Here is a 27,757-nt window from a genome sequence, read left to right as displayed (position 1 = left end):
CTAAAAGCAAGGATTTAATTTAATTTTTCTTTTTTGTGAGACTTTACCCCAATTTATTTAAATAGAGCAGATTATGAGACTATTCAAGTTACTTTTGTTCTCTTTTGCTGCTGGTCTAATGAATGGCAGCAGTTGAAAGCACCACTAATGAAAAAAATGGAAAAAAACCCTCCTCAAGTTTAAATGAATGCATTTGTTATTAATTATTTTCTCTCTGTATTTTCCCTCTTCCTTAATGAGAATGCTTTCAAGAAGCCCATGTTCTGATTCTTCAAATACTGAAGAATCGCATTTTCCCCCTTACTTTGTCTTTTTTGCTCTCTCCTGCCCTTTGCCATGATTTCTGACTCACAGAAAGGGAGAGGGAGGTGAATTTGGGGGGCTGAAGCTAAAAAGGAGAGGGCTGAACTGGATGCAAAGGCATTTCTCTCTGCTCCCTTCCCAGAGCCCAGGGACGGGTGCCAGCCCCCAGCTCCTTCCCTGCCCAGCCCTCCCAACTGCCGACGCTTCTGCCCACCCCCGTGTTCCCAGCCCAGAAACCCTTCACCACCCCTCAGCGGCTGGAAGAAGCTCTGGGAAGGGCTGTCTGCCTGGGACACTTTGTACTGCTCGTCCTCACTTGTGCTCCTCTCCCTACCCCTCAGTTACATTGCTTTTAACTTCTTGACAGTGGGCCCTGTTTCAAAATTATCTTTCTCTGAGGTGTTTGCACATGAAGGAATTAGGAAATCCACGCTTACACACAAGACTCCTATTTTGATCCCACATCTTAAGTCAGACAAATGGCTTGAAATCTGGTGAGGTGCATCTTTGCCTAAATTTCAGCTTTATCCAACTAATTTGCTGAAGTGACGGGTGCAGGTTTAAGTGTCCTCACTCTTCCCTCTTAGCATGTGGCTCCAAACCTAGCCAAAGCCCCTCCACATCTCAAACCACACAGGAGACAAAGCAGTACATCATATCAGAAAGCCAAGATAAAGTTTCATCGTCTTCAAGGAGTGATTTACAAAGAGCTAGGGAAATAGCTCTGGTATTCTCATTTCTCTACAGGAGACCTGAAGATAGGCCTGTCAAAATATTCAAACATACTCCTAAATCCAGATGAACTGAATAGGCAGATGCAGGTGCATAAGTATCTTGCTGAATCAGAGCTGCAAGTACAGTAGATTTAGAACAGACAATATTTGCAATATACAAAGATCTATTTTTCTGAAATGACTGTGTCCATGGAAGGGTAAAGGACATCAATACACAGTTTGTAATGTGATTTATTAACCACTGAGAACATCCCCCAGCAGAGTTTGTTGCACTGCTCAAGAAAACAAGGAAGTGCAGACACATTGTTATACAAATCCCATGTGGAAAGAATTCTTTAAAATGAAAACCTCATTGAACAAAAATGTCAGAAATATTTATGATAAAAGGAAGAAACCATTACTTTTGTCTTAAAGACCTTATTAAAATACTTTTACTAAGGATTTTAGTATTTTTTACTTTTCAGTACAAATGACGTAAACAAAACACTAGCATGCTAACCTTTATATCCCTCCTGTTCATACCTGCTAGGAACAGCGCACAGACACCCTCTCTCTCTCTTCTACCTCTGCACGTACCTTTAAATTGAGTATGCCCTGTAAATTCATCTCCAGATGGTAGTGGCATTTGGACAGACGGTTTGGGCCCCAGTGTGGCAAATCACATAGTCACATGCCTACATTGACTTCTGTGAGACTATCTACATGCTTAAAATGCAGTAAGTCTGTTAAATGCTTTTACTGGATGGGGAATGCTGCATATATCATACCATTACCAACTCCTAAGCTATCCAATTTCACTTAGGCATCCAGTTTGCTCATGCAGGCAGTGTTTTAGACTGGATGATGGGATTATAGTAGTCATCACAATGTATGTAACAGGTGATACATTATTAAATCCCAAAGCTTTGACATTTAATTTTCTGGAAGCAGTTTCAGGTCCACAGTGCCCTGGAGTACAGTCAGGGCTGGCTTCCTGATGGTTTGGAAACTCTCCGCTGGAACGATCTGATTTAATGACTGAATATTTTCCCCCTCAACCTATTACTGTAAGTTCAAATACAATAAAAACTTGAAATACTGAACTGGATGGTGGTTGCAGCACAATGTTAAGAGTCCTGATTAAAAATGCTGCATTTTAAACAAGTGTTACATGCAAAATAAATAATAAAAAAAATTATCTGAAGGTATGACTGTACCCCTTGTCTGTACACAAATATTACTCACCAGATTGCAAGTAAGTATCTTGAAAGAAACTTTTTGACATTATAGTTTTTGTGTAGCTTATGTGACGATGTGACGATGCAGGAGCAAAACTACACAGAAAATACATATCACCAGCAGGGAATGGACTCAATGTTCCAGTTTGATTCCAGCAATACTTCACCTTTACGTGGCCTTCTGTGATTTTTCCCTTGACACACAATAGCATTCTTCCTTCAGATTCAGATTTTCTTCATCAGTACTATTTTCACTGAAAGACGTATTGATAAATCACCTACTCTTCAGCTTTTAGAGCTATTTAAAATTCAGTAGATTTCAATATCTTCCATTTTTCCCCACATCTATAGGCTGTTTTTATTTTCCAATGAACTGCTTATTCTAGTTGTGTGGGAAACAACATGATCAAGATCAGATGCTCCAAAATATTAAAGAAAAAGAATTATTTCTATCATATTTCTTTATGGACTTTCATTAACATAAAGAATTTAGTAACTAGTAAATAAAAAGTTTGAATATTTACACAAATTTCTTTGAAATACATCCATTTTCTTTTCAGATTCAGAGAATTAAAGCAATATGGAGAAGGTGAGAAAAACGCTGAACTTTAAACTATTTTATTAGTGTCCCACACAAGAGGACATTCAATGTCCTGTCGACCTTGCTGCTGTTAGGATCATTTTATGAAGTTGTGTTTCTGTGGTTCTGTTTCACTGCTATGACCTCAGAAGCATAGAGGCTTTAAGAGTGGAGGTCTGACAAGCAAAAGATAAGAACACCAAGGCTTTTAAAAAACCCTATTTTATCATTGTTATAAGTGTTAATATTGTATCCTGAGCTACTGAATAACTGAAGTAACTTACTGAATAGGTAAACAAGTTTGAGAAAAATCTCCTTTGGGGGGAGAACTCACATCTAGTGATCTGCTTTGATTCAAAAGGCCAGGCAAGGGGGAAAAAAAGGAAAAAAAGAAGAAAAAGAGCTGAAACCTGTAAAGTCATAGTTGTAACTCAGAAGGCAAGGTGACACATGCAGGCACAGACTGGAACAGCGAGCTAACAAACTTGCACTTAGCAGGGCCATATTTTTGTAATACTTGGTAAGGCACCTTGTGTGGAGACTGTTAATTAATTAGTTTATTTATTTCTTTTTAATGACAAGGCCTGTAGGTAGAGATAAGACTTTTAATAGAATAATTCATACAGCTGGGAAAAGCAGACAACCTTTTCAAACAAACCCTTACATGCTGAAATCTTATAATTTTGCAGCTATCCTGTAGGGTTTAATGACGATATTTCCTCCACTCATAAAGTTTACCTTGAGTATTCCCTTAGACTACTATGGTTACAATAACACCATCACAAACGTTTTATGATGCTTTTTCTATATAAAGCTATGGCTTTACACTATGAACAGTGGTTTCAAACCCCTTAAACTCCTTTTTCTGTATGTGTGAGACCCTATGAGACTGCAGATGCCATGTGATGGCAGGAGAAGACAGGGCAGTACCTCAATCCACTTTGGGAATGTGCAGCCCAGCCTTCCCCTGATTCTTGCCTGTGTCATGGATCCTAAAGTGGGTTGGCATATCACAGAGTGGGATCACAAAGTGTGACCTCCACAGTGCTGCAAATAAATGAATAAAAGGTCCATTTGGGATGGGACAACAAGATGGGAGATAGATAAACGCATATGCGAGGAGGTGTATCCTAAGTGTTTCAGATTCATCAGGTCTCTGAATAACAAGAATACTGTAGCCATAAAACCTCTGGTCCTAGTGAAATGTTATCTTCATGCAATAAAGTGATAAGTGAAGTCTTGAGATATGAGAAAGTGGTCTGAGAAAGGAACATGATGCAGATAAACCCACAGTGTGGTGAACACCAAAACTGTGAACATCTCTCAAGAACATTAGATTTTTCAACAGATATTTTATTTCACCGGTTTTCTGTATTAGCTAGCAAGGTCCTAATAATATTGCTTGATTACATGCTACTACTAGAAATCTTGTAGATTAAGTGTTGACAACGAGCAGGCATTCTTCTGCCCCTTTTAAAATGAGTGAGAGTGCATCCTGGGCAAGCACCAAGTTCCTCTTGGCACTCGTAGTGAGACCAGCACTGAGCTCTTTCAGAACTAACTGAAGACCCTTCTCAGGGCTGTCTTGGAAGCAGGGATTTTGAGAAAAGAGAAGCAAAGACATGTCCCTGAAACACAGTTCTTTTCAAAACTTAGGTTTAATAATTTCCAATGATGCACACTGTGAATTCACTTCTTTGTTTGCAAGAATATATACAAAGGTTAATTCAAAAGTAGTTTTCCTCCAAAAGGGCCTTTTTTGTCTCTCCCCTGACTTTAATAGCTGCAGAAGTGAGTGCCAGATGAAACAGCTGTAGATAGGATAAAAATCAATAGTTACTCCCTTCTAAGTCATCAGTAACTAAGTCTCTTTGGTCATTAACTTACAGTTTCCATGACTTCACATACTGTCAGCTCCCAAATGCCTGCCACAGTCATTCTATCTTCTTACTACCAGAGGACTACAGTTTTTTAAAATCCACTTTTGTCTCCATACATTTGGTTCATCTATGTACAAACTATCATAAAAGAAGGCAATGGCACAGTAATGAAGAATATTTTTGCAGTGAATCCCTCCTCTAGGAGCTCTAACCTTTCAAACAGTGGTGTAGGTCCTCTTCTTACATCAGCTTGACACTGATGCAATTCCAGCAACAAAGCCACTTCTGAGTTACGCTTTCACGAAGGAAGTGAACACAGGCCCATCTATTGCAACCAATAAAATCTGCACATAGATAATGCATTTTTCTTGGGAGAGGACCTTCCTTTCAAAAACTTGACTTGAAGATGTTTTCGATGATGCTGACATCCTGTTCTGCCATCCTGACTTCCACCTTTGTGCACCGCCAGAGACACTTCTGGAAGTTCCCAGTAGGCAGGATGTAGAGAAAGGGATTAATGTTGTTGCCGGTGTAGCTGAGGCAGATGGAGACGTAGTAGCTCATGTAAAAGGTCAGGGTCAGCTGAGAAACTTGAAGATTCATGAGCTGGATCACATGGAATGGGGCAGCGCTTACCACAGACACACTGACCAGAGCAAGCACCATCTTAGTGAGCCTCATGACTCTTTGCCTGGTGATACTGGTGGTGTAACTGCAAAACAAAGAAGGATCCCTAGTATGGAAAGTCAAGGTGGGAAAACGATGGTGCGGATTGAGTGTCCTAATGAATGGCAGTTGTCTGAGACCAAATTCACCTACAGTGCAAGCAAAGGCCAGCTCTCAACAACTTCATTTTTTTGTTTGCACGTTATTGTTTCTTCTGCTTAGGCTGAATTTGATCCTGTGCCACACACATACAGGAGCCACTGAGAGTTGTTTATGTATATTGGACGAAATACTGACACCTATTTTCATTAAAAATGCTTACTCTTTTTCAGCATGAGAGCTATATAGCTTTGCATTCCTATTCATCTATGGCTACATTTTTTTTGCTAACAACAACTGGAACAGAAATATCCAGTTAAAACATGACTATTATGAGCTTTAAAGAGACTTAGAGCAAAGAAGCAAATGATCCTCCTGCCTGAGGAATTAAAAACCACACTAAAATGGAAATCAATTTCCTTTTTCACAGAAAATTGGTACAAGCTGAAATCCAAAGCGCATAGTCCTAGAACTAAAATATGCTGACGAGGAGCTGCTGTCACGGAAACTGGGAAATTGTATTTCATCTGTTTCATGTGTCAATTTTCTTTTATTGCCGAGACTTCCCGAGGCTGTGAACAGTGGCTAGGGATCCTTGTGGGGCCTGGAGTCCCCTTCCCACAGGAGGGGCAATGCAGCCTGGAGGCACCCAACCTGCAGCTCCTTGGGGCATGGCGACTGGTACCAGACCTGGCACTGTTCCTTTTGGCCTGTTACACGTAAAACCTTTACAGTCTGAGCAGAGCATGTGAAATAGGAAGAAGCATGAATAATACTTTACTTTCCTGCTTTCTTGTTTTGCTGATACATCTCCCATGTGTAACATAAAATTAAAATATAGCAAATAAATATCAGTGGTAAAGGAAAAAAGAAAGTTGTTATAGTAAGATAAAGCATATGCCTGTACGACAAAATGCAAAAAGAACAAACAAGGTGATTACACAAAGACCATCTCATAAGTGTAAAAAAAATATGTGACATGTTTCATAAAGTGGTCTCTGATTTGCAATTCTTGATTAGAGATACATGGAGCCTGTTTTAGGTAACAGCAAGTACCTAGAACTGCAAGTACTTTTAAGTATTAAAGTCTGTGTTCAGCACTTCTAGGAATATTGTTGACTACAAGAAGATAACTACAAATTATACTTCTCAGCTTTCCAAATTCTGTGTGTGTGTGCTTCTTCCAGCACCTATATAATTAGTGAAAATTCCTGCAAGCATTTATGCAGGACACAGTCTGCTTAGTCCCCTGATATTTTGCTAGTCTGATAGTAGAACAGTGATGACTACCTTCTGAGCAGTTTTTTCAACCATTCTTGCATCATTAGTGTAATCTAATCTACACCATTTTTCTTAGTTGGTTTGCAGGTATTTTGTTACAATTCAAGTTATTTTGTTTCTATTTATTCTTTATTGAGTGGAGAACTTCCATCAAAGAAGGAAATTACATTGTTAAGTTATAATTTGTTCCTGACAAATGGACATAGAGTTTTTCTTATCACTTTACAGATTGAGAGCTTAATAATTTGTTAAACTTTCTGGTTATTGAAGTTCATGGTTTTTTACTCTGTCTAACAGAGTCTCCTTTTGCTTGTCTTCATGCTTTCCTGTGTTAAAACCTCTAATGTGGAACTAAACAAGCCTCTGACAACTGGTCGTGCCATCTGAGACAGGATGGAGTAGACTGAATTCCCGAAATCCTTTCAACCCTGTTTTTCTCCTATTTTCTCTGATTTTTTCAGGCTATTGGGGGTCTCATGTCCGTCACAAGTTCTTGAAAATAGTCATATTTCAGGGACTGTTTTTACTAATACCTTAAGACTTCAGCAGTGAATTTAATCAAGCTTTGCTGACATGAAAATATTTAACTTCTGTACTGTTACACATTTTTTGTCTTCTTCTGGTGCTCCGGAGTTAGAATTAATTCCATTAAAAATCTGGTTGAAGTTCATTTGGAGGGGGGGAGGGGGAAGGGAGGCTGGAACAAAAAAGACTCAAATACAGTATTTTAGGCTTTGTCTACATTAACAAGTAGTACAAATGAGTAGTGAAAATCTGTAGAGTGAAGTACTTGGTGCTTAGGACATGACACGTTATACTCATGTTAGGGGGTTTAACTTTGAATTTTCTCTAATTGGATCCTGTGGATTGAGGACTGAGTGCACAACAGTGGTTGGAGTCCATTCACTGAGTGCCCAGAGCACTTTTTCCAGTCTGATTTCACCTGAAAATAATACAGATCATGTGCTCTGAAACTGCTGAATAATGTGAACTCAAGTGTGGTAATTAGAGACAACTGGGAAACTCACTCCAAAAATACCTTCCTTATCCAAACAAACATGCTAATATAAAAACACCCAGTATCAGCCAAAATTTTCTCTCTGTTATGTAAGGTTTTTAAAATTTTCTTTTATGTCCCTTGCTAGTCATCGATCAACAAGCTAGCTTGAATTCAACAAATAGGCAGGAATCTGCTTGGCCATGAGATACTGGAAAGTCATGTATGCAATTTGAGGAGAGTTTAATCTCTTCTGTGATCTCTACCTTCCAAACATGACAGTCTGTGAGGTCAGAAAGGGCAATGAGATCCCATTTGTGAACAACAGTTACCTAAATGCAGCAAGAGAAGGTAAGGAGAACCAGAAGTCCTTCATTGTTACATTTGTTATGTGGGAGCTGTCTTGCTGAACTTGATCTTTCTGGGGCTGCCTCTCTATTACCGATACAATCTGAGATGCAGTGTTTTGAATGATACAAGGCTCAGCTTCAACCTTTAGTTCTGTTTCATCCATCCATCCATCCATCCGTCCATCCATCGGTCTGCCTGTCAGAGATGTCAAAGACAAAATGGGTGGTATTCTCAACACCAGCTGAAGACATGAGGATCCCCCAAGCTTTGAAAGCTTACCAGAGAACATCATCAGGTGCGGTTAGATCAAAAGTGTAACCTTCCAAACCATCTTTGAACTTTATTACTTTTGAGTAGACCTACACAGGGAACATCAGAATAAGCAATGCCACCCATAAACAAAAATTGTCTCGAATTGTCTTTGATCTTGTTCTCAGGTGGGTTAGGCGAAATGGCTGGACAAGAGCGAGCTACCTGTAAAAGCAGGTAACAGAGCAATATAATAGAAAAACAATAAAATATTTAGGTTAATATTGTTGACCGCAAAATAAAAATTCTAATAGCCATTGCAAAGGAAGGTAACTGCATTTTTTAAAAGCTGTTAAGTACAACATGTCAGAATGGCTTTTATTGAAGCAATTCCCTTAACATTCAACAAGTGTTGTTATAACTGATTACGCTTTTGGTCACAACACTATTTAATTAATATGATGAGAGTTTTTAATAAATTATAGTAGATTAGCATGTAGGAGATAGAATTTAAAAACAGACATACAAGAAGCAAGCAGAGACAAAATCTGAGATGCAGTTAGTTCTGGAAAAGGACTGGAGATAATTTAATATAGCAAGACTGCTATTTTAAAAAAAATTATGGAATGTTCTGAAATATTTGAGCTCTAGGAGTGCTCAAGTCTTTTATAGTTGTAATTTAAATGTTTAGTCTCCACATAACTGAAGATACAACTGAAAGACTTTACTATCTTAGAAGTAACCTTCAATTAGCAGTGGCTTATGATACAAAGCAAATTCAACTTCTGTTTCATCACCTCCACATTTTGTAAAATGTTAGGGTGAATGTTAATCTATGAGCTCAAAATGGATTAAAGAGGGCAATCTTTGAGCTGAAAGCAGAATATCAAATGCAACAATTCACATGTCATAAAAAAGGGATGTTAAAGGGGAGTGTATTTTCCCTCTATTTTTTTCAAGAGTGGGTAGGGTAGGTACAAAGTCCCCTGCATTTGGTACACCTCTTCATTTCCAGATGAGATCAGACTACCTACTAACATGACCACTAATTCACAGTTTAACGACTTTTTGAGGAACAATAGTGTCAGATCATCTTAGAATAAATTCAACAAAGGTAAAGAAACCTAACAATGAATTTCTTCCTTTTTCTTTCCGTCCTTTGCACGTGCAGAATCTGGCATACTGGGATCAGCCACAGGCCTGGTTAAAAGGTACTGGGTGCCGACAGTATGCTACGGAGGCTGAAAATTTCCAGTGCCCTAGGTCTTGGTACTGCTTTCTGGCTGTCAAACTCTCTGTGGTCTGTAAAGCAGTTTGAAGGGAGCTGCAGCACTGCCCTGCGATGACTTTGAGGTGATATAACCACTTGAGACAACCAGAAACCAGCACCAACTGACCTCACTTTGCTGCTGCACAGGCCAGCTGGCACAGATACAGTTCTTGTCAGCAGGATCTCCTGGTGGAGACCCTGGCAGAGGGGTGATTTTCATCACATTGCTGCCAGCTTAAGGATACGATCAGTTATGGTCCCACCCGATATGTTATGAGAGGTCTACCACAGAGGTCCTAGCCCTGCTGGTGGCATCTGTGCCCATTACCACCCAGATTGTGGGTGACGAGGCTTATGGTTCTGCCTTGGCCGCATGTCCACCAGCTTGCTCCCTATGACAGGCAAAAGGACAGGTGGAAGAACCTAACTTCTGGCAGCAGGAGCTGGTAGGTGGGTGAGGAACCATAGTGCTGAAGAGAAATGGGGGAGATGTAACTTATGGAGAAAACCTAGTTCATCCATTTATCAATTCATAATTCTTCAATTAATAATGAGTAATACAGCTAAATGAAATCTCCAAATGTCAACATTTTACACAAAAAAGGAGGGAGGAAGCTTTAGGGCTTTTTTTTTTTTTTTGGTAGAAAATATCTATTTCATGACCAGCCTTTACAAAATGGATCAGAAATTTCATTCTGTCCTCTTCAACTATATCACACATGCCTTTTTTCATGCAAAATGCTGGAGGTGTTTTAGGTAGTAGCAGTGAAACACAGCTCTCTTGGGGGAGTTAGATTGAATCATTTTCTTTTAAAAAGAGTGAAAACTCCAGATCATAGGCACAGAAATCTTTTGAAACTGTAATTTTCTAAAATTAACTGAAAATAAGTGATTTACTAGCTGCTGTGAGAATAACAAATTATTAGGAATTTAAACAATACTTGGAAATAATTTTCTTGGTGATTGACTATTAGCAGCTTCTCTACCAAACTGCATCCTGTAGACTTCATGTTAGAGTATTTAAAACCTGTACAAGTTGAAAGGATAAAACTGAGAAAGATTTAAATACTGGTGAAATTTTCACTGAATTTTAGTGCTTGCAGAACAGAAAAAAATGACAGCCCAACAAACCAAACCAAACCAAACCAAACAGTCCAAGCTAGTGTAATATGAATGTTAAGATGGTTCCAGGTACTGCCTCAGGCAGCATCCTTATTCTAAAGGGTTATCATCTACATGTGGAATCCCACAGTGCTTGTGCTCAGCTATATAAGAAGGCTGATTTGAAAAGTTCATCATTCTTGCAGAAGACTTTTTTTTCCCCAGGAACTAGTATTTTTGGTGTGTTCTGAAGAAGGGCCATTAAATAGGTAGTAACATAAGAGACTAATTCTCTACCACTCTCAACCTATACCTTAGCTAGAAATGACTCTCTCTATTTATGTTGTTCACAGATGAAGTGAGAAAAATGCAGAAAAAAATGCAATTAAAAGCCTGCAAGGAACAGTCTTCGTAATAATGTGATTCCTTCTTAAATGTATTTTATGAAAGAAAAAGAAGTGTAGATATGTATTAGGTTGATTAAAGCATTAGAAAGAAAGGAACAGAGTTTGGTGGAGGTATTCTAGATTTACATTGTTAAAAACACAAGAAGCCAGAGAGGCATTTATAATACCAACTGCAATGTGTGCAAATTTGACATTGCGGGTTTTTTTTAAAATACCCTGGTATATTTCTACATTTACTCTACTAAAACGAGGAACACTGTTGTGAATTTTCTTCAGTGCAGCTGAGAGCAGAAGCTTAACAAGTGACTGACTGCTGAAGAATGTGTTCCCCAGGCCGAAAGCTCAAGATTAATTAGACTGTGGATCAAATACTCCAGTACTGGTACCAGTAAATAACCAGAAATATCATTAACTGGACAGCAGTAACTTTCAAAACCTGTGATTCCTTTTCTGTGTTGCTGTATCTGTATAAATACATAGCCATACTTGTATATTTTATATGATGTAAATATCTGATACAAATCAGAGGATCCTTGTCTGTAGGTGCTGGCAACATGTTGCCTACAAGACCGCGGGATGTTGCTCGAGGTCCTGTACTTGTTTTTCTTGTGAACAGATCAGGTTCACAAGCCTGTCAGAACAAGGTGCCTGCAGCACCTCAGTTGCTTGGTATTGTTGCCCTTGGGCCAATGAAGATTAGGAACCATTGCATAAGATCAAGAAAGATTCGTTTTTCATGTGATAATAAATTATTTTCAGTCTTGCTTGAATATGAGTATGAAATAGATTTCTCTTATTATTGAAGCTTTGCAACAATCAAGTTCTTTTCACTAAATAAGGTTAAAGTAATGACCATTATTGCTAGAATCAGCAAAAGGCTCTTCTGGTATATGATATCTTAAAAAGCTATGTCTAATTTCATGCAGTTATTCTCAGTTCTCATGATGGTGACAGAAAGAACAGAAATCCTCTACATTTGCAATGGTAGAACTACTTTGTACCATTCTTGGTACAGCTACCTCTCCTGTTTCACTGGCTGCCTCATGGAAATAGCTTCTGACACGGATACTTCTTACAGGATCTGTGTAATTGAGAGTAATTTACAGGCTTCTCAGGTTCTTAAAACTTGTGGTTACTCCTGCTTTACACAAAATTTGACCTCTTAGTCTCCATGTAAGCATGGTGTACTATGTACGCTTTGAGCTTGCTTTCATTTGCAAGTGGTGCAAACATCTCTGTGCAAAGTAAGGGAACAATACTACAACTCTTTTTGAAATAGGCAGTAGCGATGTTTCCAAAGAATTAATGCTGAACAAAGTTACAATGGACATTACAAAAAAATCAGAGAATAAACTGTGAATTAAAGGAAGTGTTTGTGAGAAAATGAAAAGTGTGTGAGATGGAAATAGGACGCATGGGGGAAGCACAGAAAAGTAACATTAGTAGCTGACATGGAGTAAGAAGTGCACCTAAGCAGGCTCCCCTCTTCCCGCTGGCTGCAAGGAAGATGACAGGACATGATATTCCATCCTGTGTTGTGCTCTCTGTACACCCTGTGAATCACCTCTTAGACATGCCTACTGCCTCCCGTTAATGAAAGGCTGAACTTCAGCTGGTGCCTACAGTTGGGTGATACAAAAACTCCTTAATGCTTTCATATGCTTCTCCTTAGTAGGAAGGTTTCAGTGAGATCTCCCTTTTGCTTCAATCTGCTTAAGCTCACAAGGTACCTAACTGTAAAAACATTGATTATTTGCTCTTTCATTAAGAGTGGATAACTATGTATTGCACAAAGGTTTTTGAGACAGGTTCACGGGCACAGAGACTTATTAGCAGGGTCTGTAGCTGACGGCATATAGTTCCTTTAAGGGAAAAATCAAAATGAAAGGAGACAGAGTGGAAGAGAAGCAATGGGGGGGCTCCAGGCAAGCATCCTTCTCCGGGTCTCTTCTCCAGTGCAGTACGTGGTTCACCCTGTAATGCTTTTTCCACAGTAACAACATAGTTTTCATCAAGACGCATTTCTTACCAGTTGCTCTTGCCTATGTGGCTGCTGGTGCAGCTGAGAGCACGCTTTGCTGAGGCTGCACGCTGACTTGCTGTTAAGTTTGGGGCATGTGTTTTTGGGTCCACTAATGTCAACCAGAAGCTTTGACCACAGGGTAGGAAAAGGGAGGGGAAGAAGGGGTGATTCTCACACTGTTGGCAGTCACTTCCCATGAGAACCCACCGTAACAATGCTGTTGGGTTTGCAGGTGCAGGCCTGGGAGGATAACAGCGCAAGACCCACAGCGTGGGAACAAGGGGAAAGTGCTGCCCCAGGCGCTCTGGGAAAGGCTGCCACGGCAGCTTGGGTGACCAGGCGCAGAGCTGCCAGCAGAAAGCCAGCTACAGAGCTTCAGAGAGAGGGCTGTTAGCAATGCAAAAGGCTGAGGCTCTTAAGGCACCATGCGACGTGTGGCTTAACGGATGATATTGCCTTTGCTCAAAGGGCCAGAGCCCAGCGCAGCTCAAAACTTATCAACAGTGAATGTAACTTGTTTTGATAGCAGCTGCAGTCTAGTGGTTATCAGACTAATGTAGTTTGTAATAAAACTAACTGCGCTAATGGGCATTGAAGATCATTAAGGGAAGGAATGGTGTGTGCAGAGGAACCCTCTAGCCTGTGATGGGTACGGAATCCACATCTTCCAGCTCCAGAGGTGCCCGTCACTGCCTATGTGTTGGCTGATCCTGGCTCCTTTTGCTGTGTGGACATTGTTTTCCTGGATAAGCAGCTGAATTTTCATAGGATTCTCACAAAGTAAAGGGCAGGTTACTAACGATGCCTTAAAATCTGGCCTGCATATAAGTGTATTTCCCTAAGTATTGTAAGATGACTTCACACTTTCTGGATCAATTAGTTTGCTGGACATTTTTGTATACTGATATGTGACTATAACGGATAATTTCCTGGCGTTTCTAACTGTCATTTTTAATATTCATCTGAGCAAAGGAAAAAAGTCATTTAATGAACTTAAAGATGAAAAGGAAAATATTAGGCTGGATGGAATAAACACACCAGCACAAATTCAATTCAATTAAATGTAAATTATTCTTTTTCTTGATAGAACTCAAACTTATTCCAGCCTGCTGGTGTTCTGACTTACCCTTCCCCAGACAATAAGAAATTAATCTCACCCTAAACATTATCAAGCAGCTTTTGTCTCCTTTCTTTTGCAGCAGTGGGTTTCTATAGGTTGTTTCAGTTTGGATGTAAATTTCAAACCTGCCTATTATCTGATGATAAATTTGTGAAATGAAACATAAGTGGTACATTTGGGAAAACATGCTGTTTTGAAAATAAGGGGTAATTTCCACTTCAAACAGAGAGTGGAACTTTAAGGCAGACATGTGCCCTCATCTGACAAAGTAATTATCAGTAATAAAAGAGTCTTTTGTTGGGAAAAGTCTGAAGAATACTTACCCGAAACAAACAACAATGGGAGTGTCTGAGCTGCATCTCTGACACAGAGAGCTGGAGAAGGAGGCAGAGCCTGCAGAGCTCTGAAAAAGTACAAGCTATGTGGTGCCTGTTACCCATGCCTTTTACAACATTTCTTTTTACCTTTCTGCCAAACTTGCTGTTTGGAGGAATATCCATCTGCCTGGAGGAACATCTATGAGACCAACCATTAACAAAGTACATGGTATGGTTGTTGAAGCCACAGTGACTCTTCGAAAGAGAAAATATTTCATGGGAGCATGCACTCCTAGTTAATGCTGTAGCTAACTGCATGTCATCTTGTCTGATTTCTAGCAAAGCTGTAAACATCTGGTCATACTTCTGTCATGCATATAGGACAAGGAGAGGGGAAATGTGTCTTAGAGCTTGGGTTTTTCCTCACTTCTTTCCTTCCTGCCTCTGGACACATCTTAACCTGTCATATCGGACATCCTACGGTCTAACATTATTACTATGTATTGCATATTGTCACAATATAGTATACTGACACTGTTATTATTATTGATATGACTAATTAGTATAAATTACCTGATTAATATTAATTATTAATATATGATCTGAATTGGCTTAAAATGTACTGCTGTTAGAATTGCCCCAAGAGGCAGCAAAGTGTACTACACTCAAAAGCAAATGAAGGCTGTTCAGAAGATTGCGCTTTTAAAGGGCTTTTACCTTTTCCTCTGGCTAGGGTGTTTGTGCCTGCATGTGAAGTGAAGCAAGGAGCGACAGAAAAAGGAGTGTGAAGAATGAGTAAATGGATTAGTCCATGGCAAATCAAGTGGTTCTGGTTTTAAATAACTGAAAGCCCATGACTTTCATAGAGATATGGCCCCACCCTACCAGTCGTACTGCCTTGGTAAATATTTCTTAGAGCAACATTACCACAATGGGCAAACCAGGAACACATTTTCTCATGCCTGTCAGTCTCGGCTGCTGCAAGCACTTGGAACACCTGCCTATTTCTTCTCAGCCGTCACAGAGCTACTTACTCCAGATTTATCTGCCCAGCTTCACCTCTCCATTTATGTGCCTGAAGCCTTAAGGGGATAGGCTAAATAAATGGTTATGCAGCCCTCAAAATTGACTGGTACCCTATGTAACTTCTGGATTTCAGGAGCTTGCTCAGGGAACTTTTCCCATGCACAGAGATACTTTGCAAATAGGATATTCACAAAAAGCAATTATTTATTGGCTATTACAATAGAAAACAGACAGCTAGGACTAGCAAGCTCCTAGACTAAGTCTTGGTACTCTTACCACCCTTGTATGCCACCCTTGAGTCTTTGCTGGACAACTGTCAATGGGAATGAAGGGGCATCTTCAGACTCCCTGATTTTTGTTAGTATTTTATACCTCTTCATGCCAGTGTTTCTTTTCTTGAACCTTTGAACTGCTAACTGTCTCCACCTCAATAATCTTGTCTCTGGCTTCAATCTGCCTTACCTCTCTTAGCACACATGGTTCTACTCTAGCTACTTTCGCACAGCTTAGCATTTAGCAATTTCTCAGGAGACTGAGACAAGATTTTATAGCTGTGCCATATCAAAAGTACGCCTTGGATCATAGGCAACTGAACCCCTATCAAGAGGATTACACCTTTTCTTATAACCAAAGCACGTAGAAAAAGTAGTCGAAGTAGGTGCACTCTGTAAGAAGGGACCCAAACAGTAGCATTTTCCTGTGACATGCTCCAGTGGATGCAAGCTACAGGGAATGTGATGTGCCTCACAGCCTCCTGTCACAGAAAGAAAACCCAGCACAGGCTTTATCAGCTGTATCTTGTGTGCCATGAAGAAATAAGGAATGATGTGACTTCTGAATCTGCATCAGTTATTTTGAATGTGTAAGTCTTGGCTTTTTTTTTTAAAATGTCCTAGGCCAAAGCGTTCCTTTGCCGGTTTAAAGAAGTCACTAACATTGCTAATTGCAATGTTCATCTTCAATTTAAGTCAAGTGGCTTATTGGAATGTTCCAAGTAACAACATTAGTGTAGGACATCATACTGGACCCCCTTTTCACCCATCTCACCATGTCTCCTGTCTCACCAGAGACTGCAACATAAGAGTATACCAATATTTGGGCTCAAGGAGATGCTGTCTGCAGTGTACACAGTTCTGATTTCACTTAGGCCAGACTTGCATAGTGATATTTTTGTTGAACAGTCAGATTTACTCTTCAGGTACATGGGGGTAAATTGTATTAGGATTCTTGTCTATGTGTACCTATATGCATCCTCATCCAGAGAGGAGGTGCTGTGAGTTGCTTCTTATGAAATTTTCTTTTAACCAATGGACAAAAGTTCTGCAACCAAAGTTTCATCCAGGTTTAATTTATGTAACGTCTGCCTGTGGCATAAACATGAATCTGTATTAAAAAAATGTGTTTGATGTCAGTTTAGGAACCTTTCTCATAAATTTTAATATGCTTACTCAACTTGCATAGTTTTTACAGCTTTCCTTAATGTTTTTTATTTCATATTAAAGTAAGTAATGAAAAGCAAGCTTTTATACATTGTAGCCCTTATAAATTGACCCCTAAAGCTCCATGGAGAGAACAGCTGGTTTTGCCACTTCTTCAGACCTTATAAAGAAATTTGATTTGCGAAAAGAAATGCTGAAAAACTAAAGTTTCCGTTGGACCATTGCATGACATAGTTCACTCGTATTATGAAGCAGAGGATTTATGGGAATGAAAACATTACCCAGCAATATGACATATATTAATTTGCATGTGGTAGTCATTTTATTCAGCTCAGGCTTCTTCTGGAAGTGTCTTCCCAGGTCTGACCTGCTCCTGTCTTCCTTTAAAAGTGCTTTTATTTTTGAGAAATGTGAAACAGGACATGAAGCTGTCCAATGCTGCATTAGCCATAGCATTTAATAAGGTATAATTATGTTTCTTGTTTTTTATTGGGAATGTGGGACACTTTTGCAGTCAAACAAAGTCTGATAAACTCTGCTGATTTTTTGCAAAATAGCTGGTTTAATCTTTTCACTTAATGTAAGCTCCCAGGTAAATTCAGAGGTGCTTTACTGAAAATATCAAGCACTAAACAGTTTGGGAGCTTGTTATCTGAAAAACCTTTGGCTCTCTTGGCTATAGTGTCATAATTGGCATTAGCAGTGATAAAACAAATGGGAGAGAAGTAATTTGAAGAGCTGTCCCTAGGCAAGTTTATTTGAGATGGAAAATCTTGCCTCAAAATAGAAAAGAAAGCACAGGTTTACCCTCAGTAATCTGGAAAAAAACAAATGTCTATTTTAAGACAAGACTTGAGACATAAACTATTTTTTATACCAGTTTTTGATATTCTGTCTTTCCTCATTAGGATGTCATGTCTTTTTCCTGCCTTAATAGTTACTGTCTTTTGCATAATTTTTTTTTTTCTAAACAAGAAGATTAAAGATACTGCTGTGTGTAAATTCTTTAGGAATGTAGGAAAAGACTGTCATTTGTCACATTACTCTCATGCAAATATAAGAACGGAGCTTTTAAAATTGAACTTCACAAGAATTGATAATTTCTTGACTCTTTTTTAACTGCATGTCAACCAAATAAGACTTCTAATATCATGCATTAGTGTAGCCTCTTTATGATAGGCATACTTTTTATCCATTTCAAAATGATTTATACCTTTCAGTTTTCTACTTTCTGCTTTCTGTTTTCTGGTAATTTTTCTCTCCTTCTCCATTCCACTTCCATGGAAGCATACTGAACTTGTATGTTACAAGTTCAATAGCAACCATCCTTCCCACTGACTCTGTTTATTTCCCTAGAGTCTTTTTAATGATTGACCAGTGCCTCGTGCTATGCAGGAAAGTTTGTCTTTTTGTTTTCCTTCATATTCTCTCAGACATATGAAAGAAGACTTCTTTCATCCAAAGTAGACTTTTCTTTCCTGAATTTGGTCACTTTTTCCTTAAGATCAAGAATATACAGAAGCTGATTTTGAAATCTGTAGTTATGATAAAAGCTAAAGTTCTTGTTGTACTCTTACTGCATTTTAATAAAGATTTTTAAAAATAACAGATACAGTAGGTTTCTGCAGTCTGCCTGGAAGCCAATTTTTTATCTGAAACAAGAATGGTTAAAACAAATCTAGTTTTAGTGACATTAAGCCTTTACTAGAAGCTGCACCTCTAAAGATAAGTCCCAGAACATTAACAGTGGTGGTGATTAGGATCGCTTAAGGCCTTGTGCACAATGTGATGCTATAGTGAGACTTAAAATACTTCTTCCACCTCCACAAACATCAGAAAAGGATTCCTGCCATTTAAAAAAAATCATTAACCATGACTGATCGCATTTCTCGTTCTTGAATTACTACAGCTTTGCATAAACACAATTGGATATTATTGTCCTGGGGTACAGAATGAAAATGTGAAACCACGTACCTGTCCAAACTCCTTGTGGTCATAATGGCACTGCATGTAAACTGGTTACATGCATCCAGTGAGGTAACGATGGTGCAAAGAGGGCTGCCAAGGCCTCACTCGCCTCCACGTGCCCATTGGTGAATGAGAAGGGGCATGCCAATGATACGAACCAAATCTGCTATAGCCAGATTGCAGATGGAGATATCTGGAATAGTTTTCTTCTGGGTTCTGAAATAGATTGGAAGACAGGAAGATGATTACTTGACATAGTTACTTTATTGTTTTCCAACTACACTGTTGATAGAGCAGACCTCAAAACTGAACTGCGCAGAAATAAGTACGCTGTCAGAATCACTATTTTAGAGTCAAGGGAAGTTTCTCAACACAAAGATATTTCAAACTAAACATTTTAGGCTCAACAAAAATATATTGTTCATAATTTTACTTTCCAGTGAGGTTGAATGGGCTATTTAATTTATTAATATCACCACAATTACCCATATTCTCCTTTGAAAACCATAAAGTGTTCAAAATAAACACAGGTTTGATGGACATCATAGGAACTCTAGAAATATCAGTCTAGGATAAATGGGAGGAGAGATCAAAGCCTTCCTGCAATGCAGTTGACCCAGGGCTGAATCTTGCTTAAAGATACAGACAGGAGGTTCTTGAGTGCTCAAGGTAAAAAGGGAACTGCTGAAGGAGGAATGATCCTCTGGGAAAGAAATAACATGCAATCAAATATTTGAAGATAGTCTCATGGAGTTCATATGTACATAGGGAATGCAACTGAGTTAAAACTGTATGCAGTCTTCATCTAAGTACTGAGAGTTTGGCATTGCCAGTTTTGTAGTGTCTATATTGCATAGATTTTGTGTGATATCTACGCTTTTCTACATTCCTTCACCAAAATGTAATCCTTACCTTAGTACACCCCCTGGTTTAGGCTTGGAGGAATGTTATTCATGCAGTTGAAAGAATTCCTGACTTTAAATTGCCTAATTCTATACAAATCAAGGAAAGAAACACAAAGCATCTTTGAAAGGCACTGGTATTTATAAAATATTTTTAAATTACAGGACTTTATTGAAAAGGTCCTTAACCACAGTCTCCATATAGAAATCACCTTACCTAAATTCACCTAAAAACTAGATGTCTAGTCTAAGCTATTTCTCTAGTCTCCCTTACAGTATCTCTAACCAATTTTTTTTCCAAGCTATTGCAAAATACCAATTTATTTGTCATTCTTACTGGAAGACACAGAATAACCTGCAGCTGGGAGAACTCCAGCTGGCCACCCACAAACCATGTTCAGAAGTCCAACTCTATGACCATAATTTCCTAAAAGGACCTGTGTGAGAAGAGTTCCTAATTTCATATTTTTCATGTTGTCTTTGCTGCATGCTACAAGCTATGAAATAACTATGTTTCCAAAGAAACAAATTTAAGCTAGAGGGAATGAGCCAGGCAAAAGTATTTTTTTCAAACACTTTTAATAAATTATAAAGTATGATTCACTGTCATCTGGTTATGATGCTGAAACCAAAGCCAGACATCTATAAAGTATATCTGCTGGCACTAATGACTGGCGCTTGTGGAGAAAATGACGCATATGTGATCTTTCTCCTCCAGTGCCTTTAGCTTTGTGAACATTGAAGGATGCAAAATCTCCAGGAAAAGAAAAGCCCCAAACTGTGTTTCCTGCAAGGCATCAAATGGTACCATTATGCTCAAACACACAAGTTTCAAAGCATCTGAAATCTGCCTGTATATGTCATTTTACGAAAAAGTTAAAATAGTCTTTTTCTACTTTATTTTGTTCATGTTAACAAGATAAATCATACTAAATTGGAAATTACTTTTGGACTCAGAATGAGAATCTCAAATTCTAAACTTGCACACTTTATGCTTGCTGTGGTTTAACCCCAGCTGCAACTAAGTACCACACAGCCACTTGCTCACTACCCTCGGGCAGGACAGGGGGAAGAGAATTGGAAGGGTAAAAGTGAGATGGGTTGATGGGTTGAGTGAGAAGGGTTGATGGGTTGACATAAGAACAGTTGAATAATTGAAATAAAATACAATAATAACAATAACAAAAAGGAAAATATCAAAGAGAGAGAAATAAAACCCAAGAAAGACGTGTGATGTAAATGAAGACGATTGCTCACCACAAACTGACCGATGCCAGTTCCTGAGCAGCGGTCCCCTGGCCAAATTTCCCCCCAGTTCATTGCTAGGCATGACATCATATGGTCTGGAATACCCCTTGGGTCAGTTGGGGTCAGCTGTCCCAGCTGTGTCTCCTCCCAACTCCTTGTGCCCCCCCAGCCTCCTCGCTGGTGGGGTGGGGTGGGGTGAGAAGCAGAAAAGCCCTTGACTCTGTGTAAGCACTGCTTGGCAGTAACTAAAACATATCTGTGTTATCAACGCTGTTTTCAGCACAAATCCAGAACATAGCCCCATACCAGCTACTATGAAGAAAATTAACTCTATCCCAGCCAAAACCAGCACAAGGCTAAATTTAATCAACAAAGAATACATATTGAACAGCTGTCCCATGGTTGATGTAAAGGGAAGTGTTGTAATATCCACTGTCTCATGCTTTTACACTGAGGTTCACAAAATGATGTCTTTTTAGATCAGTGTCCAGAGGCCAGGACTTATTTTCATACAGATTTTCATATCGTTTCCTGTGGTGGCTCAAAGCCACAATATTTAAATGGTAACTTTTGCAGTAAACTTCATAATCTCAAATAATTTTGGCCACATTTTATAGTTTATAACTATCTTGTATTTTATTAAGACAGTGGTGCTTGCCTTCTGCTAAAAGTATTACTTTCCAGAAAAAAAAAAAAAAAAGCCAGGAAAATAATAGTGATAGCCTCAATTTCAAACTTCTTTCTTTTAATCCTTTCAGTGTTTTCTACCTTCTCACCGCAGATTTGAAAGCTTCTCAGCAGTGTCTCAAGCCACAGATATCAGCTCGTCAATTCATCCTTCCACCCATACTGGGTTAATTCCCATCTCTGAAACACCCTATGAAAAATGTACAAAAGCACAATTGCAAAGTCTGTGAATATGTCAAATCTGTGGTTAGTCCTACCTTCTCTTCAATTCTACTTCTACAGATCAAACTCATTAAAAAATTGATTTGAATGATCCCAATCCATTAAAAAAAGAAGTGTTGAGCAGACACGACAATGTGATAATCCATATCCTGGCTGACACTCCCGTAACAACTTCAAGGAACATGACAAGTGCATTATGTGTTGTCATAAGTCATTATTTATCCCCTCTGACTGCATTATGTGCTGTCATCAGAATTTATTTATACCCTCCTGGACAGAGAGTCTTCATTAACTAGAAGCTTAAGTGTTAATTTGGAAGTGATCTTTCAGGTCAAAGACAAGATGATTTATAGGTATCACATATTTAAAAACACAAGCACATACTCTTTCTTCAAATAGGAAAGGTGAAAATGGCATTTCTAATAGGCTACTTCTGCAATGGCAAGTAGCACTAGCTTTAAAGTCATCCTCCCACCTAGGTCTGTCCTCCCCTACAAAATCTAACCATTCCCAGCAAACCAGCTTGACTTGGAGGAGGTTTTTTTAAATTTCCAGCTCTGACATTAACCATAGTCCACTTCCCTTCTGCTCTCACTTGGAATTTACCTAGATCCTTGGTCCTTAAGAAGAGTAGGTCGAACAGCAGCAGTCCTATGCCTACTTAACACTATCTTGTAGCCCTTTTGTGCTGGTAAGCACACACTGTGCTCCCTCTTGGATCATTTCTGTAAAAGTTCTTTTCCCCTTGTGGCTGAAAAAACACCCCAATATTTATCAGGAAAGACTTGGACTATCTTTTCTCCTTTTAATTGAGGGTGGAATTCTTCTAAGCTATTTTTCTCAGTTTGAAATCTAGACCTCTAATGTCTCCAAGTGATCTTAGCTCCTATAATCACTGCAGAGAAGCAGAACTCCAGGGGCAATTTATCCTGTTTTAGATAGGTATATGACAAAGATGATACGTATTACTCTCAGTACTGCCAGTCCATGGAGAGACCCAGATGACTTGCTCGGGCAATCAAAGTTAGGCTGAAAAAAAATTGCTCGCATCTGTACAATTGGGTAAGGCCTGTAAAATCTTGTGAGACTGAATCTTGCTCAGTACCTGTTATGAAAAACTGCACAAAGAAATGGCAGTCATTTCTGTTCTACATCTCTGCCTCTGCGCCTTCTCTCATTTAACCATATCTTGTGATGAATACTTCCAAGTAATTCAGCTATCTAATTTGTTGTTGGATAACAACATTACCTAATGTTTAGCATTAAATTAGCAATAGCTACAGAAGTTTGTCCAAGATATTCTGGTCCAAAAATATATTACTGTTTAACTGAATCTCACAGTCAAGCCAGATCACATCACTTAGAGACATACATCAGTTGCTGTGTCAAATGTCATCATGGGAGGTCCCACATTTCTAACATCAGCTTGTTTTTTTTTCTGAAACAGATCTAAAACAGAATCATAGAAATCAGAGTAACCTGGCAGCATGCTGTCTCAGTGCAGAGATACTTAGCTTCCCATCTTGGCAAGGAATAAAGAACAGACAGCTGAGATATGTTGTAGGGCACTTGGTATGTTGTTTAACATGTTGGGGTTTTTTGCTAGATTTAGGAAAAGCAGGAACCTAAGACTGGAGGAGATAACCCTTACCACAGAACTGAGTTATCGGCTGTCGCAGGCAGCAAGATCAGGAAAGACCTCCTTATAACAGAGTAATTTCATCTCAGAAATAATGATTTTACTTCCCCCACTCTTACTGAAGGCTATCAAAGGACATCACTGTTCTGGAAGGCAAAAATCACCTTCCAGTTATCAGCCTTTAATATCTCCTGACCGTCGTCTACCCAATTGCTCTTGTACCAGTTTTGGCTTTTAGTTTAAACAGTCCTTTACCCTTTCTGCCGTATTTGATTCTGATTTATAGAGAGCAAGCATACATCTCTGAGCTTTTTTTTAAAAAAACAAATTTAGGTGAATTTTCATAGTTCTCCATTCTTCTGTTTCTAGTAATTGTTCTTTTCTGATCTTATTCCAGTCTGAATATCTTATCTTTCCTGGAAACAGCTGGCGAGAGTTGTATTTCAGGCCTTGTTACAAGCCTGGAGAATGGCATTAGCATTTCCCTCTTTTCCCCAGAAAGGCCGAGCCTTACATGTATTACAGCTGCGTGTGCTTCTCATGCAGCTTTAGCCTATTGACAGCCCACAGCAATCCCAGGAGTTTTTCCTCTGTTGTTTTCTAACTGACAGCAGTGCTTCCTATTTATAAAAAAATACTAATAAGAAAAAAATTCTATGTGCTATTAAAAGTTACCACATTTCTATTGCTCTAGTCCCTCCTCTATTCTTTATCTGGTTCTTGCTGTATGACAGTCTTAATACACCTCCATATCGGCCACACCTCCGCAGCGTATGTCATTAGGAATACTATTGACACACTATTCCACCCAGGTCTCTGAGGGAAAATATGAAATCTGGGTGGCCCCACGATCAGTCCCTGAAAGTTCCACGTGAACCTATTTTCTCCTGAAAATCTTTTCAGGAAACTTGTTTCTTATGAACATTGCCTAGTACCATCCACACTTTAGCTAAATTGTTTCTCACGTTATAATTCTTGAGCACATTAGATTGTTCTTTAGCTGACTTAATAACTTCCAACATGATAACTTACAAAATCTAATAACATAAAATCTCTGATCTGGATAGACTAGCTGTATGTAGTGGTTTCAAAAATTTTCTGCTGATGACTCTACATTCAGTTGCAAATACAACTTCTCCAGCTGAAGAGTCAGAAAATAAGTAGTAAGTGTTGTGACACTAATTTGCAATCTCTATTTTAGGAAATGTTATTTTACCACTTGCTATTAGTTACCTTATTAAAAATCAAGTTAATCTGAAAAGACATACTCATAGATAATTGAAATTATATTTGATTCCCTTTTCTCTTCTGTAACATACTCTTTCTTAAAAATATAAAGTCAGACTAGTGCAGCTAATTGGGGTTGTCTGGATCACATTTTCCCCCTCCACACAAAAACATAGCCATTCTCCCAGCAGCTGGTCCACCTAAGTCAGTAGGTTTACATAAAATACTTGCTAGCAGAACTGCAGTTTTAAGGACCAGCTTTTCTAGGTTGCTGGGATGAAGATTATTGGGTACTGTATTATTGGGTCAGTATTGGCTGACACTGAACTCTTGCAGCATTTTTTTCACCATTTTCTTTTTAATTAAATAACAACATATCTCAACTGCCTCTGTTATTCCCTAGGGATGAAATTCATTCATATAAGGAGGGCCAGCTAAAAGTCATTGAGTTAGTAATTTTTAAATTAAGTCTCACTGCATAGGCATATATTACATGCAAGGTTCATTAAGACTTTTAGTTATTTTCTCCCAGTAAGTTGCAGATAATATAATTTTAATTCACACTTAAAAATGTTTGTCCCTACCTGGCAGACTTGCAATTAAATTGGGGAGCTGAAATTCCAAAGTTCTTTACTATGTTCTACCATCAGTAAAGCATTTTCTACTGGAAAGTAAATAACTTTTTACTTAATTAGAGAGGTAATCTAGCTTCTTTCTCTCTTAAAAGAATTGACTCTGTAATGCTAACAAAATTAAAATGTATGCATGAGAAAAAGAGAGAAGACACAACTCTGAAGCAGAGCCATCGAGTAGAATCAGATCTGTTTAGTGGAAGGTGAGAATTTGACATGGTTATTTTTCGAAACATAGCTACACTTTAAATGTACATTAATCTACAGAATCTGAGGTTTGTGGCTGTCTTTTTTAGTGTTGGTAAATACCACATTAACTTTTTAACACAATATTTCCAAATTCTCTTCCTGTGTATAAATGTTCATGCCCATAAATTTGAATGCTTGTAATTTTCTCAAGCAAATACGGTTTAAATTACATTCTTTTTTTCAAGTCATTGTTTGTGTCTATTCCCTCTGTCTCTCATATTTTTATTTAAGTTAGACAAAGGCTTTTCACCAGGGGGAAAAAAAAAAATCTTTGTTCCTTCTCAGTTTCCTTCCATTTTATTATTTTAGAGACTCTATAACTAGTTTTTAGAAACTCAATGATTTCTTCTTTCCTTTCTATTCATTCATACATTTAAAAAGTCATATTGCCATTATGTTCACTTCAGACATACTGTTTCCACATTTGTTCCCTTCTGCATTCAGGTTATGAGCTACAGTGTTCTTGAGTGTACCAGACATTGCATTTCTGGTAGTTTCAAGGAAAGTTTACTAAAGCTCAGGGGCTGACAGACACTTAGCCCTAGGTTGGACTTTGGAAATCTTTCCTTTAAAAGCACAGTACGTAGGGGTGGAGTCCATCTATTAATCCTTGTAGAGTGTGACGTATATTAGCCTTATGCTGTCATATTTCTTTATGTTAAATTTGCACTGCAGATAAAAGCCACTTTTTCAAGATACATGGTTATGGATTTAGAGTTTGTGGTAGTATCAGCCAGTTGAGAGCAAATTCTTTATTACATAGAAAAAAACCCCTCTCGTTAAAATTAAGAGACTAAAAGGTATTTTCTTGCATAAAGGATGGTTGGGACAGATTTATGACCCCAAAAACTTAAGCAACTTCAGCAATTTTACCTTCTTAGTATGCAACAAAAATATCTTAAGGTATTAATTCCTGCTGTGTGAGAATCCTTGACTGGCACTAAGGCCCTGTAAGAAGTCAGGTGATGTAGGACAAAACCAATGAGTTCTAGGAAGCTGCTGTAAATGGGCAAAAGTTAGATAGAGCTCTGTTATTAAAATAATCTGAGGTAGAAGTACAGTTTTCAAAGGAGGCAAAGACTATATTTCAACTGATCTTGAAAGAATTCTATAAAACATTATAATGCCTGGCTAGCACCATAACTAAAGTTTAAAGTTTAGTCTAGCTCTTATGTATGCTAGTGGGAAGGTTGCTGCCAATTATAACAGAAACCAGGGAAGAAGGCATGTATTTCAGTTTCCTTGAATATGTTTGAATTCAATCATGCACTTAAGTGCTTTCTCATAACAGAAAAGGCTAAGCAGGCATACATTACCACTATCTATACTCATGGTTTAATTTTTTTTTTAATGAGAAGTAAATGTCAATGACTAAACGGAACATGAAAATCTTGCTATCCTTGTCTTTGCTGGGCAATTCACTTCCTTAGTGCAGTCACCATTTATTTTCTCAGCAATAAATCTTACTGAAAAATGTATTCAATTCCATACCTTATTATTGTGAACACAATGAGAATATTTCCAACTAAGCCTGTTGAACAGATAATCCCAATCAGACAGGGAAGGATGATTGTCTCCGCAGCACCAATCACCTGGTAATGGTGCCATCCACTCCAAGATCTGTTAAAGAAGCCTGGTGTACCATTCTGACAGGAAGGTTGAAATTCACTCATTCTTCAGCGACTTTAGGACTTAGTTTTGTAGTAGCAAGAGAAAATAGATTATTCGTGGACAAATAATTTGAATATCATTAGTTAAGTCTGGTATCTAAGTGTACATTACTGTTTAATGATTATCTGAATGTCATAAAAAACCTTTCACCAAAAGCTTTGTACATTCAGGATTGTACGTAAAAGAACTGGATGATGATGTTTTCAAAATGAAATCTCTGATGTAATAATGCCATTATAATTTAAACAAATT

At 38.4% G+C, this 27,757-nt stretch overlaps 1 protein-coding gene across 1 annotated transcript; it reads right to left on the bottom strand.

Moving 5' to 3' along the window:
* Positions 1-4,473: 4,473 nt before the first annotated feature.
* On the bottom strand, positions 4,474-27,526 carry MCHR2 (melanin concentrating hormone receptor 2). The gene is given in 5 exon segments (XM_052783741.1): positions 4,474-5,426; positions 6,261-6,380; positions 8,388-8,578; positions 19,031-19,244; positions 27,326-27,526. Coding segments are annotated over 5 exon segments (1,032 nt in total). The 5' UTR covers positions 27,508-27,526; the 3' UTR covers positions 4,474-5,101.
* Positions 27,527-27,757: the final 231 nt, after the last annotated feature.

The sequence above is a fragment of the Harpia harpyja genome, chromosome 3 (genome assembly GCF_026419915.1).
Source record: "Harpia harpyja isolate bHarHar1 chromosome 3, bHarHar1 primary haplotype, whole genome shotgun sequence".
NCBI lineage: Eukaryota > Metazoa > Chordata > Aves > Accipitriformes > Accipitridae > Harpia > Harpia harpyja.
This window is presented reverse-complemented; position numbering and strand designations above follow the sequence as displayed.